General features: G+C 37.6%; 1 protein-coding gene across 1 annotated transcript in view; it reads left to right on the forward strand.

The window, feature by feature from the left end:
• The window catches only part of mgl (megalin), a 213,688-nt gene that overhangs the window by 160,435 nt on the left and 37,087 nt on the right, over positions 1–16,166 (forward strand). The window contains exons 43-45 of the mRNA XM_067142002.2: positions 5,277–5,535; positions 7,372–7,985; positions 14,237–14,529. Coding sequence (XP_066998103.2) covers positions 5,277–5,535; positions 7,372–7,985; positions 14,237–14,529 — 1,166 coding nt within the window. The remainder of the gene's footprint in view (positions 1–5,276; positions 5,536–7,371; positions 7,986–14,236; positions 14,530–16,166) is intronic.

Consider the following 16,166-nt stretch of genomic DNA (forward strand, 5'->3'; position numbering starts at 1 on the left):
CACCAAAGATTTGAATACACAGTCTGTTAAAATGGAGTTACAAGCTTACCTATTTATCTGTAAATTCAGGACCCTCCAGTTGATTAGCAAGTTGCAGCAGTTTTTCTGTAGCAGCGGTGAGAGCACTTGCATTGAAAAGCAGGGTGTTGAATAGCGTTGCGATGGAACATACGTTGTTCTTGTCGATGCCTTGGTGAAAATCCACAGCCTGTTTTCAGTTATTCGACCAGGTCAGGAATGGAATGAATGAAGCCCCATCAAGCGGCGAGGATAGGAATTGTGCCAGCTGCCGAAGCCTGTCACACTTTTCTGGGGCTATGATTAATGAATGACAGATGAAATAAAATGATATTGGAGTGTGTTGCTGGAATGAAATATGACAGGAAAAACCGGAGTACCCAGAGAAAAACCTGTCCTGCCTCCGCTTTGTCCAGCACAAATCTTGCATGGAGTGACTGGGATTTGAACCACAGAAACCAGCGGTGAGAGGCCTGAGCCACGGAGGCTTTCAATGCCTTGGTACCGCATATTAATTGCATCCAGCAATGACTGTCTTACTACCACAATTCCTGATCCACTCTATGTTGGTTTGTAAAGATAAGAGATGACACTGTTTACAGTGGGGATTATCTCGGACACTGCCACTGTAGAACAACTTTAGGAAATTGTTGCTTGATCAGAAAAGTTTAATGTGTTGATCAATAAACCATTATGTTCCCATTGCAATGGTGTGAGATTTACTGGAAGGGTGAGATTGGAAGAAGCAAATACAGTGGCTCTCTTCTGTCTTGAAGTCTCTTTAGCTTATGAAGAGTTGATTTCCATCATGCAGATTCTTCTTGAATTGGATGGTGTAGTGGTAGAGAAAGATATTTCTGTGCAGCTTTGAGAATATTTGTGTGGATTTTGAGGGATGTTTAAAACTTCCTACTAATTTTCTACATAATACAAGATTATTCTTGGAACTGAAAAGTCCCTCTTTCAGAACATGTTGTAGAGTATGAGCTACACCGAGCTCGATAGCTGCAGTCGCTTAAGTGCGGCCAGTATCCAGTATTCGGGAGATAGTAGGTTCGAATCCCACTGTTGGCAGCACTGAAAATGGTTTTCCGTGGTTTCCCATTTTCACACCAGGCAAATGCTGGGGCTGTACCTTAATGAAGGTGATGGCCACTTCCTTCCCACTCCTAGCCCTTTCCTGTCCCATCGTCGCCATAAGACCTATCTGTGTTGGTGCGACGTAAAGCAACTAGCAAAAAAAAAGAAAGAAAAAAAAAGTATGAGCTACACACAGCAAATGGGGAAATTTTCCCATAGTTATGGCACTTGCTACATTATGACTGTTCTCATTGAATCACAGCCATTATTTTATCCATTAAACCCCAAGTTTCTAAGGTCTTCAAGAAATTTGCAATATTTTCACCTATGTGTCTCACTATTTCAAATGGTATAACTTAAATGCATATGTGCTGAAGTTTTGTAGTCCTGGTCGAAAAAATGAGCGATAATGCTTAGGTAGTAGTTCGTTGCTGGCGATGTCCACAAATCCGTCATAACAGCTGTACTGTCTGCATTTTGGAGCTAGTCTTTTACTCTGTTTCTACTTCTTGACTCTGTTCTTGGAGGATGTCATTTGATATGTGCTTATGAGTAGACATATTATATCTAGAGGTACTGAATCAACTACTTAAATCCTTAATCTTGTGCAGTGCTAATTGCTGGCTCTCTTTGCATATTATATAGAATGAATGGGCACAGGCTCTTCCACTGCCATTTCTTCACTTGTTACACTTTTACCATTTAAATATTATTTTCTTGTAGGGATGTTCATGTTCAGTAAAAATAATTTTATGAACCAAGGTGGCATGCTTCTTCAGGTTGCTAGTGTTGTGAGATTATCCTCCTCACATGAAACTCTTTTTACAAATGTGGCATATGGCATGGTTACCACTAACAGGGTCTAATTGGAAATACAGGATCTCTTATGTAAACTAGGACCGAACGCACAATGTTTGTACTCTGCGCTACAGCAGTTGCCTCAGCCGAGCTTATGTTGTGCACGGCCGCCCTGCTTGAAGTGTGTATAAAATCTTACCTTATAAAAGACGTAAGAAGTGTCGTCCTTCCTGGGTCATTCAGGGATTGTATCTGGTAACCACATTCTGGCTGACGCGAGTGAGTTCTCCCACTGGAATGTTTCTGATTTCATTCATAATATTTTCTTTCAGTTCCTCCAATGTGTGAGGATTTGTTTGATACACTTTTTCTTTCAGTTTACCCCATAAGTAAAAATCACACACTGTTAGATCTGGAAAACGAGGGGAAAATAGACTAGCACTGATCACTCTGTCTGCAAATACTTCTGAGATTGTAAGAAGTGAATCTTCTTTTAAAACTGTTTGTGTGCGTGCATGTTTTTTTATTGAGCATTGAGCCAGTAGTTTCAAATTTATTTATAATTACGTGAATCTGTGCTCGTGAAGGTGGTACTTAACCGGGAAATTGCTAAACAGATGCATCACATACCTCTCGAGCTGACTCGTACTTAAAATAACTTTTACATACGAAAATATGGTGTTGCAATGATAACTGTCTCACTATGTTAAGAGCCGAGATTCAGACTGGCGACTAATGCTTGCGAGGTCGAATGTGTGCATGCTGCTTGAAAGGTCAAGAACTATGCACACGCCTCCAATCCTGGAGCTTACGTATCGGAGAGCAAAAACGTCACTTGGACTGTCTTAATTTATATGAGAGGCTGTGTAGTTCCACACTTCACTCATATTATCCAAAAGTGGTAGATTACAAAATGTACCAGCTTCTATCACTTCATGATAACAACTGACTTAACATTTTAAAATAGTAATCTAAAATCAAAAACAGGTTTAATGTTAAAGTTGCTGACTATTTTTTTGCAATAAGTTGCTTCCTTGCTTGTGATTTGATATTTTACTGGAAGTCTTCATTATTGGTAACAATCAGAACTAGGTTATTTTGTAGGCAGAGTGCCATCTAAATTGAAAATAAATAGCGCTACAAATTAGTGCCATATCACGTTCAAAATATCTTCCTGCAAGCTACAAATTGGCTAGTTTTATTGCCCTGGTAAACCAAACCCCCTGGCATAACAGCCTTGAAGAGCCTTGGGCTACCAAGCAACCACTGCTCAGCCTGGAGATCTGCAGATAACAAGGTAGTGTGTGGTGAGCACGACAAATCCCCTCGGCCATTATTTTTGCCTTTCTAGACTGTGATTGCCCTGGTACATGACTTTTAAAGAAATTTGTACTTCAGACATACTGGCACCAGAACATCTGTAGAAATTCAAAATTGTTTTGGGATTAGTAGAGCTATAAATGAGCCCAATTTCTTGTTATATCTTTCACCTGCTATTTTGAAACTTATGAGTTGAGACAGGCGCTCCTTGTGACCACTTTAAAATCTGCTACTTCTGCCAAGTTGACAGTATTAATGAAAAATTTTAGTATTCTATTAACATAGTACCAATCTAGCTCATCTGTAGTAGTATTGTTCGATGTTGATACCTCTGTATTGAGAACCCATCTCTACTTAGCTCTCATCATGGTATGTGATTCACTCCTAACATTCTTCTGTTAGGTACCAAAAAGACTTAAAAATTACTATTAAGATAAATTTTTAAAATTTAAGTCTGATATTTTAATCATATATGTATTTAAGCAAGGCTCACATGTGTTGGGAGCAGTAATTATGACATGATAGGAATATTACAAGAATAGAAAAATTTAAATAATCATCTCTTATCTCTGTTACAAATACAGGCTTTAGCAAACATACGAGGGCCATCCGGAAAGTAGTATCCATTAGCGCCACATAGAGCGCTGACGACTCGGGTAGCCGCTGGGCAAGGTCAGACCGTGTCAGTGGCTTGTCTGTCTGCTCTGTGCGAGGTTGCATGACACTAGCATTGCCTGTGTTGTGTTTATGATTGTTTAAAATGTTTAAACAAATTGAGAACCCTGCCAGTTGTGAAGTGAGGGCCGTGATTAAATTTCGTAATGCACGAAACGTTCGACCTTGTGATATTCATCGCCAATTAATGGAGGTGTATGGAGACAATGTGATGGACGAGTCGTCTGTTCGGTGCTGGTGTCGCAACTTCAACCTGGGGAGGGGGAATACACACGACGAGGAGCGTGAGGAACGATCGGCGCGTCACAATTGATGAACTCTGTGAACATTTTCCTAATGTGTCTCGAATAATTGTTCATGAAATTGTCAAAGACCATCTGCATTATTCAAAAATCTGTACAAGGTGGGTCCCTCGCATGCTTACAGAGGAGCACAAAACCAAGCGTATTGCTGCAGCACTGATGTTTCTGGGACGTTATTCCGATGAAGGAGAGACTTTCCTGACTCGCATCATTACCGGGGACAAAACATGGGTTTGTTATGCATTACCTGAGAGTAAACGACAGTCAATGGAGTGGCATCATGCTCATTCACCAACCAAACCAAAAAAAAATTCAAGACAATTCTGTCCACTAAGAAACTCATGGCAACCGTTCTCTGGGATCGCCGAGGTGTACTGCTCATTGATTTTATGGCCCGTGGAGACACAATTAATGCTAATGCATATTGTGAAACATTAAAGAAATTATGGCGGGCAATACAAGATCGACGGCGAGGTCTATTGTCTACAGGCGTCATTCTCCTTCATGACAATGCCAGGCCTCGTGCAGCTGCGATAACACAACAACTTTTGCAGCAATTCAAGTGGGAAACCTTCGACCATCCCCCGTATAGCCCGGACTTGGCCCCTTAGTATTTTCATCTCTTTACGAAGCTTAAAGACTTTCTGGTGGGAAAAAGATTTGACAGCGATGAAGAACTTAATCGAGCCATGACTACATATCTCAGTACGCTGGCGGCGGAGTACTATGACGCTGAAAAACAAAAACTCTTCCCATGTTATGACAAATGCCTAAATTTGCTTGGAGATTATGTGGAGAAGTAGTGTAAAGTATGCTCTTTCCAATAAAAATGTTTATATTTGTTAATATTTACTCCTGTGTCTTTATTACGCAAACGGGTACCACTTTCCGGATGGCCTTCGTATTTGACCTTATGTGTTACAATGTGAGTTTTGTCTGTTGGAGTTCTAAGGTATTTCTGTCTATACTTTTCTTTCCTCAAATCCAGCTCATTGTAGAACTCCCTTCAGGCTTGAATACATTATACATTTGTTTATGTATATATATATATATTTCTAAGTGTTTTTTATAATGGGATTTCAGATCTCGCATCAATGGGCCAACCGGTAGACCAACTGTAAAAGAACCTGTTATTCGACATGACAGTCATGGCTTGGAAGGCATAGCTGTGGACTGGGTAGGACGTAAACTTTATTGGCTGGATCGTCACAGCAAACATCTGGAGGTAGCAGAACTTAATGGAACTAACCGCAGGACTCTAAAAGCTGGCATTGCAGATCCTCGTGCTTTGGTTGTGCACCCTGGAACTGGTTACTTATATTTTACCAGTTGGCACTTACAGGCAAGTATTCTCTCTTTGTTTATAATCTTTTAAAAGGATTTATTCTTAATATGTCTGTTTGGTGGTTGGGAGGACATTCTTACCCACAATTTAATGAGCCACCAGGAATGCGGTAATGGTCAAGAAAGTCTAGCAAAACGACTGAAGAAATTGTCACACTAATCACATCCCATCCTATAACTGCAGTCCGTCTGGCTAAGCCTAAGGCCATCCATGTGCTGTAAAAGGAAATGGCGTATGGCTTTTAGTGCCGGGAGTGTCAGAGGGCATGTTCATGTGCTGTAATAGGCTGAAAGTTTATTTTCTTAGGAAAACTGTATGAAATTGTATGTGTGAGCAGTATTGACAACCTAACCTACTCTGTATACTGAGAGACTTATTGATGATTCTGATGAAATGAAATGAAATGTCGTATGGCTTTTAGTGCCGGGATATCCCAGGATGGGTTCGGCTCACCAGGTGCAGGTCTTTCTATTTGACTCCCGTAGGCGACCTGCGCATCGTGATGAAGTTGAAATGATGATGAAGACAACACATACATCCAGCCCCCGTGCCATTGGAATTAACCAATTAAGATTAAAATCCCTGACCCAGCCGGGAATCGAACCTAGGACCCTCTGAACTGAAGGCCAGTATGCTGACCATTCAGCCAACGAATCGGATGATGTTTCTGATCATCTAGGAGCATTGCTCAAAACTAGTTCACACAGTTTTTATAAAGCCAATTTTTATTCTACAACTTTTTTACAGTATATAGCTACACCCTTAAGACACACAATGTCGCCTCTCCACTCAGACTCCGCTCCTTCTAACTGCCTTATGCCTGCTCGGTAAAATTCTGGTCCAGCATGTCTATGCTACTGTGTAGCAGCTATCACAAGAGAGTTCTTACCTTCAAATCTTTTTCTATGAAGTGAGTCCTTCAGATTACTAAGAAATGTTGATCGAGGAGTGCCATATCAGAGATGTAATGTGAGTATAGAAGAGTCTGGTGTTGTAAGTCAAACACAATTCATCTGAGCGTGAAGTTCTGTTAGGGTTACCATACATTCATTGGAATTAATAACGGTTGCTTGAATCGTACCCACTTGGAGATAAAAATCTGCGAACACAGGACAAACACAGTAGTAGTAAGTAAGAAAGTAAGTAATGGAATAGAATGAAACATGGTGAATAGAGTCGTATAAAGAATGATAAGTAATGGCCTTTGTAATTGGGGACTAGGTTAGGAGAAAAAGAGTATAATACCAGCTTCAGGGAACTTTCCCTACCTGCTTGTAGTCTTTGAAGGAAAGTTATTACAGGCACATATCCTAAGAGGCCAAACATGATTCACTACGTCACTCTGGGGATGGTACTGTGTGCATGGTAAACAGCAGCAAGTTGGAGACAGGTGGGAGTCAGAATGGTATAGGGGTGTAAATAGAATATAAGTGAGCGTGTAATTGTGTCACTGACAGAGTACGTCAGTGTGTGATTCTAAGACAAACTTCTGTTAAGAGATTTTCTTCTTATATTTTCCTTTGAACCTCAGTAATAAGATATTTCTGATGGTTAATGAATGTAGTATACAAGAATTTTCTCAACTAGTTCTGTAATAGATTATGATGCAAAGATCTTTATTTTTATAGTCTGTCGGTTAAAAATTCTTGTTTGCTATAGTTAGATAACTTCACTTCACCTTTTCATGTTTTCTAGTCACCAGACTAAACTTTATTATATTATGTTTAAACTCCTGTTAATTCTATGTACTCATTATGTAATTACTTGTTTTTTCTGGCTGTTATGTTAATTTTCAAGGACATTGAGAACTTACTGAATTTTTTTCTTGTTTAGGCATTCATTGGCAAGATGGGAATGGATGGATCCAATTTCACTCGTATTCTGACATGGGAAAATGATATTGCATGGCCTAATGCCTTGACAATAGATTATTTCACCGATAGACTATACTGGGCAGATGCTCATTTGGACTATATTGCCTTCACTGATCTGGAAGGTAGAAACAGACATGTAGTACTTTCAGGCCAACAGGTACCACATGTCTTTGCAATTACACTCTTTGACGACTTTATATATTGGACTGATTGGAATCTCAAAGCTATCAATAAAGCCAATAAGTTCACCGGAAAAGACTTGGAGACAATCAGAAATACAACACATCGTCCTTACGATCTTCACGTCTACCATCCTCTGCGTCAGCTACCGTACCAGAATCCGTGTGCCAACAACAATAGTGGCTGCTCTCATTTATGTCTGCTGAGTCCTCCCCCAGGTGCTAATCCCTCTCCAGATGGATTTGGAGAAGGAGAGACTGCTGTTACCTACACATGTGCATGTCCCAACCAGTTCTTCTTATCACCTGACAACAAAACTTGTGTGGCTAACTGTACTGCTGGTCAGCATCGTTGCCAGGGATCAGATGAAAAATGTATTCCATGGTTTTGGAAGTAAGTTTTTCATATCATTTCCTTATTTCTAATTAGTTTTTATGGTTTACTTTCGTACAGTCCACTGTTTTGATAGAGGAATAAATAGTCTCCGTTGACAATATACTGTGTAAAATATTAAATGTTAGATAAATAATACAGGCTAAAAAAATGTATAAGTATTATATTATGTGGGTGATACTTTGATGTTTAAACTCCTGTTAACTGATTACAGTGAGGAACTTGGGAATACGGTGAAACAAAGTACGTATTTTCAGTGTCTACATGTAATAATAAAGTAATGGCGAAGTCTAACTCCTTTCAAGAAACTAGCACTTTTAAAATGAGAGTCCTGAAATCTAAATTGTATCTTCAGGAATATGTTAAGTTTAACAAAGAATTTTATTTTATTATTGTTATTAACTAATTTTACTGTGGAATATTGACACTACATTTAATTAAAAATAAACACAACAATGCTTAATAAGTATAAAATATCAGACATGACTTGTACCATTTAGGAAATGTCATATACCGGGCGAGTTGGCCGTGCGGTTAGGGGCGCGCAGCTGTGAGCTCACATCCGGGAGATAGTGGGTTCGAACCCCACTGTCGGCAGCCCTGAAGATGGTTTTCCTTGGTTTCCCATTTTCACACCAGGCTGTAACTTAATTAAGGCCACAGCCGCTTCCTTCCCATTCCTAGGCCTTTCCTCTCCCATCATTGCCATAAGACCTATCTGTGTCAGTGCGACGTAAAAGCAAATAGCAAATAGAAATGTCATAAATACATGGGGAAAAATGCTTGTAGTTGTCGAATCTATGAACAAAAATGGTTTAACCCGTAACTTACACGGTTGGGTCCCTGGGATCCATGAGTGTTTTCTTTTGTAATTAATTTTTCACATGATGGCCACACTGCGCTTATCCTCCCTGTACTCTCCTTTCTGTTCATCCTCTATATGATGCAGATATGCTGAGGTTTCCTTTTGTCTGTAATTACAGCGTTTGGGTCTCTGGGACCCATGTGTGTAAGGAAAGTAACTAATTTATGTGTGCCCTAAAACGTTATTTTTGGAATCATATGTCACTATGTACTGTAGGTATGATGTGAGAGCTTTGTTAGAAGAAGATTTAAATGATGTATTGGATGCAGAAAGTGAGTTTGAAATTAGCAAACATAATTCAAGTACTATTGAAAGTGAGGAGGAGAAAGGCATGTGCATGTGCTAAGTGTCAATTTCCACTGTGCAGGTCTTGTGGGACTGTCATTTGCTTGAAGTGTGCTGAATTATAAAGGTTTAAAGCCGCCTCCTGGTGATTAAAAGAGTAATTCTCTCCTCCTTTGAAGGTTTGATCCCATAACTGTGTGCTTGAACTTTAGTAGAACAGACTGACAGAGATTTTTCCCCCATTGAAAATCTGTGCAAATGTGACAATTTTGAGAAAAACCTTATGTAAATATGTAAATCCTATTCTTTATGACAAAACCATATAACTTAATAACACTAGCCTGCATAAAAAACCTATTTTTGTGCAGTAAAAACGAAAATAGGTGGGTTTTATGAATTTCTTAACTCAGAATTTGAGAAAAAAATTAGTTTTGGCATATCACGTCTGGTTTAGTCGCAATTTTACAAAATGTTATTTTGTTCTTACGTAAATTGTTGATACTTAGTATTGATTAAATTTGATATATTAATGTAATTTTCAGCTTGCAAAACGTAATCATATTTTGCATGCATTAAATACACATAAATGTTGCTTTGTAAGCAAGTAGATGATTTGTATTATATTTTAATGTATATTGAAATTCGTGAAACTGAAGCATAAAGCGCCTATTTAGTTTCGGCTGTACAGTTGTTTTAAAATTAATATAACCGTGCCTTGAATAAAAATTACATGGTGAAACATACATAGAGTTGTTACTTACATTATGTGCAAGTTAGATTCATACCTTCGTCTTTTTCCGTTTTCCGTGGAATTTCCGGGTTTTTGAAGTTCTTGAATGATCTCTAGAAGGGTCGTCTCCTGCAATCGACCAACAGTAATCGGCCATCATATTCACATCCCAACGTCCCTGATAGCATCGTTCTGCATCGTTGAGATCCTGGTGAAACTTTTCACCTTGTTCTTCACTGACGGCTCCTAAATTTGGAGGGAAATAATCCAGATGCTAAGCTAAGAAATGAAGCTTAAGGCTCATGTTAAAACAGAGTTCCTTAAACTTTACCAACGTTTTCCTTACAATTTCTTTGTATTGAGGGTCCTTAATGTTGCCAAGGAATTTAGTCACTATATCTTTGAATGCGTTCCATGCCTCTTTCTCAATTTTGATCATCGCGTCTGTGAAATTTTTATCCGTCATCAGTTTACGAATCTGTGGTCCATCCAATACGCCTTCTTTGATTTTTGCATCTGATAATGTTGGAAATTTAGTGGATAAATATTGGAAGCATAGGCTACTTTTATCTAATGCCTTGACATACTGTTTCATCAATCCTAATTTGATGTGCAACGGTGGAAGTATAATTTTTTCACGGTCAATAAGACTTACATTCAAGATATTTTTGGATCCTGGTTGTAGTTGTTTCCTTTCTATCCAATTCACTGTATCCCAATATTTATCCCATACCCTGCTATCCCATTCACATAGGAAACAGGAAAATTTTATATAGCCTTTTTGTTGTCTCAGCAACAATCCAATGATCTTCAAATCACCGCAAATTTGCCACCTATGCTCGTGATATTTAATATTTTCAAGCACCAGCTTTAAGGTCTCGTATGTTTCAGAGTTTCTGTGGAGTGTGCAAGTGGTATGGATGCCAGAACATTTGTAATATGAAGCAAAACATCTTTAAACTTCTTTTGGAAGAGTCAATAAAAAATGCCAGTTACTAGTATCAAACACTCAACTGTCTTATCTTCAATCCTACATACCTCGCGGTCTATTGCGTATCTGGGGGAGTTTGTTATGAATTTACCAGGAAATCCCAAACTACAAAATAAAAATTGAGACGGTAATAAACCTATGATAAAATGCAAACAATAACAGGTCAAATCACATAATTGTATTCTAAAAAAAGTTGCGCGAGAACATCTCTCAACATTACATCTTACGATATCATGCAGACACTAAAACACCAAATTACATCAAAACTAGATGTGATAGGGAAAAAATAGCATCATTTTCGGAATCAGGGCAGCGATTTCCATAAGAATTACATATTTTCTATTTTACCGCAAAATCATGTTGGCTAGTGTAATATAAAGCAAAATTTTAGTATGGTTATAGGATATTAAAAATACCGGTAAGCATTTTTGGAATTGTGATTGTTTTCATGGTTAGATTTGAAGAATATTGTAGAAGATGAACTGACAGTTAAATGTATATTTTCATTGAAAATGATCAGTTAAAGCTCGTGCAATTTCAGAAAATTTTCAAAACCTGATACAATATGTGGTAGAAAAACTTATTTACATTTGGGTTCCTTGGACCCATGGGTGTAAGCAACATAAAATTTTTTCACCATGCAAGCTACAGGTTGCAATGTTGGGAACAGTGAAGACATATGGCAATTTAGTTCAAACATTAATTGTGTAAAAAGCATTTTTGTTTCAAATACAGTTGAACCTCCCTTCGGCAGACACAGTCGGTTCCGAGGAAAAATGTCCGTTACGAGAGGTGTCCGCTAAAATAAGTTTGTAAAAATAATCGAACATTTTAACGCCAAAGAACATCCACCTTAAATATAAGCATACATATCTTTATTTTTATTATTCTAAGTCATTTCTGTGTTAGTATTTCATAGAGATTTATTATAAGTGATTTTACATCATTTACAAGCATTACAGCTTCGTGAAGTAATCGTGAAGCCTTGTCTGTGTAAATTTAGCACACGTTTTCTTAACTATGATATTCAGTTCTATTCTTCACAATAGTGTTTATTTGAGTTTTCCCGCAGTTGAATTTTTCGGTAAGCTTTCTTACTGAAAGTCCCTTGTCACTTTCTATAATTACATTTCTTCTTGCCTCAAGATCTAAACACGATCGTCCCTTGTTATTCATGTTTAACAGACAACTAAAGTGCTACGGTATTTCTGTATCACTAATTAGCGCCTGTACTGTACTGTCTTTTCCTTCTCAAGTTGACTACCTGAGCTCGACCTTATCAGCGACAATCCGAGTTATGAATAGAACGATGCAAGAAGGGAGGAAAATCCCCAGGTAACTTGTGAGTCAACAGTCTCTGGCAGCATTTCTGGGCAATTAGAATTCTCGGAATAGGCCTATACACCACTAGGTAGAACTGCATTCCGATGTACACTCTCTCCCCTCACACTCGAAATAGTACAAACATTCAAAAGGGATTTCCTTATGTCTGAAGAATGGTTTTAAAAGAAAGGATGACATGTAGTCCGGCGTAATAAATTGTCCTGCAACGTGTAAAGTGTCCGCTTAAGTCAAGTGGATGGGACAAATGGCGATGTCCGCTGTCCGGAGTTTGAGGTGTCCGCTTAAATGAGGCCAATTTAACACTTGTCTTATGTAAAATAAAATCGGTTCCGAGGGAAATTGTCCGTATAGGCAGGTGTCCGCTGAATAAGGGTGTCCGTCAGGACAGGTTCGACTGTACTATTTCCTTAGATTTAAGGTTCCAAATGGACAAAATAGTGCTAGCCAATAAAATGGAACCTAGCTACAACAACAGTTAGAAAATGGTGGAGATGTTAAATTGGTACTGCACTCAGCCAAGACATGTCTGTGAACAGAAATCTTTGAGCCTGTTGAAATCCATTGACAAATTGTTCTGTCATGACATGTCTGTTCTCCCATATCATATCACTGAGAAATTAACAAAAACTTATGATATTAATAAATGGCCACTACACACTTTGCCTTTCATAGTGTTTGACAAATTCACAGCTTCATTTCTTTCATGACAATATGCTTTCCCCACTTATGCAGTCTGTTGTGGGATGAATGTAGACTCTGACTTTTTTTTGCATACACGAATGAAAATATTGTGTTTATCTCCTTTTCTGAACCTTTCTTTCAGTATCTCCACCATTTTCATACTGTCACTGCTGTTGCATTGGCTAGTTGTTATGTGCTGTTTAATGGTATAACTACAGTATTACTACAAGTAATCTAATGAGCTGGATGTCTTCCTTTTTTGGAATAAAATTGGGAAATTTTTGTTTTGACTTGCCCATTTTTGCATAAAAATTAAAATAACATAGCTGTGTGTTCAGAAGACTTGAACAATTTAGTGCCCTCCTCAAAAGTATTCCAAAATATGCTTACCTGTAGGAGTGTTTTTGTAAGTATGCAGTGATTGGTGGAGTTAGGGAAAAGTTGTACATTTATTGCAGACATGTTAGTGGACTAGATAGACATTTTAGCTTCCCATCTAGTTGCCCAAGGTTTGATTCTCAGCTTTGATTTGGAAAATTCCTGTTCTATTACGAGGATTGAAGCCGGGTGCTCTTGCTGAGAAAAATTAAAAGGGAGTTCAGATCCAACTTTTAACCATTCCAAAAGTAATTTTTTTTTAATCTTCACCTATTTCTATCTGCATACAAATGCCAGAATGGTATCCAGTACATTACACACAGTACCTTTCTTCCTAATTCTAGGTCCAAATAATTAGACATACACACATTAGTATGAATATTGTAGTCATCTGAGTTACCAGACTGACTTTATATTGTTAAAGGTGATTGATGTTGCAAGTTTGTAAATTGAAAGAAAAACAGCATTTGGGATGGGGTGGAGGGTCCTGATTAGGAAAATATCCTTCAATATTGCATAGTGTTGATTAATATAAATGTCTGAAATCCACATTAGATAGTGGGATAGATTTTAAGAGGAGTACTTTAATTCAGAGGAGCACTCTGTAATCTATAACTTTGTTTCTTAACTAGATTTAAAACAGTATTAATTCACTTCAATTTCCAAAATCATCTTTGTTTAAGTTATATTTTTGTTTAAAATCTATCAGTTTATGTGCAGCATTTTAGTTTAAAAAATAATATATCAAATTCATTAAGATATTCAATTCGGAACTTGTATGTTTTCTAGGCAGGCACCATTCATGAAATTTGATTTTTTTTTTCTTAATTGATTTTAAGAAAACATAATCTGTAAATTCTGTTGTGATGTAATAATTATTTTTCATATGAAGATTTGGTAAGTAGTGTTCTATTGTATTTTACAATAACAGTTATAAAATGGTGTAAATAGAAATATAAGTGGTACTTTCTGCGTAGGTGTGATGGTGAAAAAGACTGTAAGGATGGCTCTGATGAACCTGCAAGCTGTCCGAAACGCATCTGTCGAGCAGGCTCGTTTCAGTGTGCCAACACCAATTGTACTCCATCAGCTACTATCTGCGATGGTGTGGATGATTGTGGAGATGGTTCAGATGAGAAAAATTGTGACCTGCCATGTCCTGATCTGGAGTTTAAATGTCGCTCGAATGGCCGCTGTGTTCTGAATGCTTGGAGATGTGATGGAGATGCTGATTGCAAAGATGGCAGTGATGAAGATCCCTCCATTTGCCGTATGTATAAATTTTCACAAGTCATTATTTAAATTTTCTTTTTCTGATTATTCAATTTCTCTCAAAACTGTTACTTGAAAGAAGTTTTCAGACAGGAACTAAAACCTGTAGGAACCATTAACATTTTTTTTTTTTCATCGGGCTTTCTTTGTCCTTTCACAGATTTCTGTAAATTTGTCAAATCGTCGAGGAGAATACTGCTTACTTCTTGTTATATTGTCCAGTTTCTAAGATTTTTTTGTCTCCCTGCAATTGACTTAACATTTTTATTTAATTATGTTTTCCTCTTGCCTTTTCATACTTCCTGTTAAGAAACCTTTATTTCTACAGGATACTTACTGTATATTTTAACACAAAATATAGTCAAAGTTATTTGAAAATTATCTGAATAGTATATTGTTTGAGTTTTCAGTTTATTTTCAAGTTTGTGATCCACAAGTCCAACCCTCAAATCCTAGGAAAAAACATGGCTCAGTTATAACTCATGCTTATAACGGCAGAAAAGGTCATGTTCCATCCAAATGTGTGCTCTACTTTTAATCTACATGTAACTACTTTATTTTACATGTTTATATCCCCCTATTATACCTACTTCACAAATTTCCCTCCAAAACTATATTTGTTCTGGATGTAACCTGAATCTTCTCTTGTTATATTTCACCAAATACAATAGTGCCTTTCTCACTAACTAACTAACTCCTTTGAAATATGTCTGCTCTGTTTCACACTTAGTTGGCATATTCTTCCATAACACAACATTTCAATGGCTCTAATACAGTTTCTTTCTGCACCAGTTACCATTCAGGTTTCCCTTTCATATTACCGTATTTTCTCACGTAATTAACGCACTTTTTTGACGAAAAGTACAGGCGAAAACTTTAGATGCGTAAATTATTCAAGGAATTCAGGTATTTAAAACTAGATTTACAATTCATTTACATTTAAAAGATACATCAAATATAATATAAATTCAATTGGTTCAACTCATTTGCCGTTAATTGTCATTTGGCATAAAATTCCAGTGTGATATTTTTTCTGAAAACTCAAATAAGATATATCAGGTAAGTTCGACTTGTGGGTTTGAAGTACCAACACTGTAAAATATTATTTCCATTACGAGCTGACAATATGACCTGAAGTGAAATAAACATGAACTAATAAAAGTACAGTTCATGTAAGTACATAATAATAACATACCGGCAAAATAAAAAAAAAGAGAATACTGCCCACCACGAGAAGGGACAGGCATCAAAGGAGGGACCCCTGCTATATTTTGCTATATTTCCCCGAACCGTTCGTATCCAACCTTGTACGAGTGACGTGTCCATCCACCCTTTTTCTTGGATACGAACGTGGATCCCTCGTGGAAATTTTACTTCAGGCATTGTTTATCGTTTGAGAATAACATAAGGTGCAAACTTTCTGCCATCGCCTGTGACAGCAAGCATTTCAGTACATTGTTCTGTTTCACTTCCGGTAGTGCATACGATAACACTCGATGTCTTCTTTCTTGTCGATTATTCGACTTTGTGACAAACGGAAACTGATTGGCGTCTGACCTGTGGTTCCTGTTTGGGAGAGCAAATATTCCTTCACTTTATGCTTCTCAGTCACAAAGCGATGAAAAGCAGTTACTT

Source organism: Anabrus simplex, chromosome 2 (genome assembly GCF_040414725.1).
Source record: "Anabrus simplex isolate iqAnaSimp1 chromosome 2, ASM4041472v1, whole genome shotgun sequence".
Taxonomy (NCBI): domain Eukaryota; kingdom Metazoa; phylum Arthropoda; class Insecta; order Orthoptera; family Tettigoniidae; genus Anabrus; species Anabrus simplex.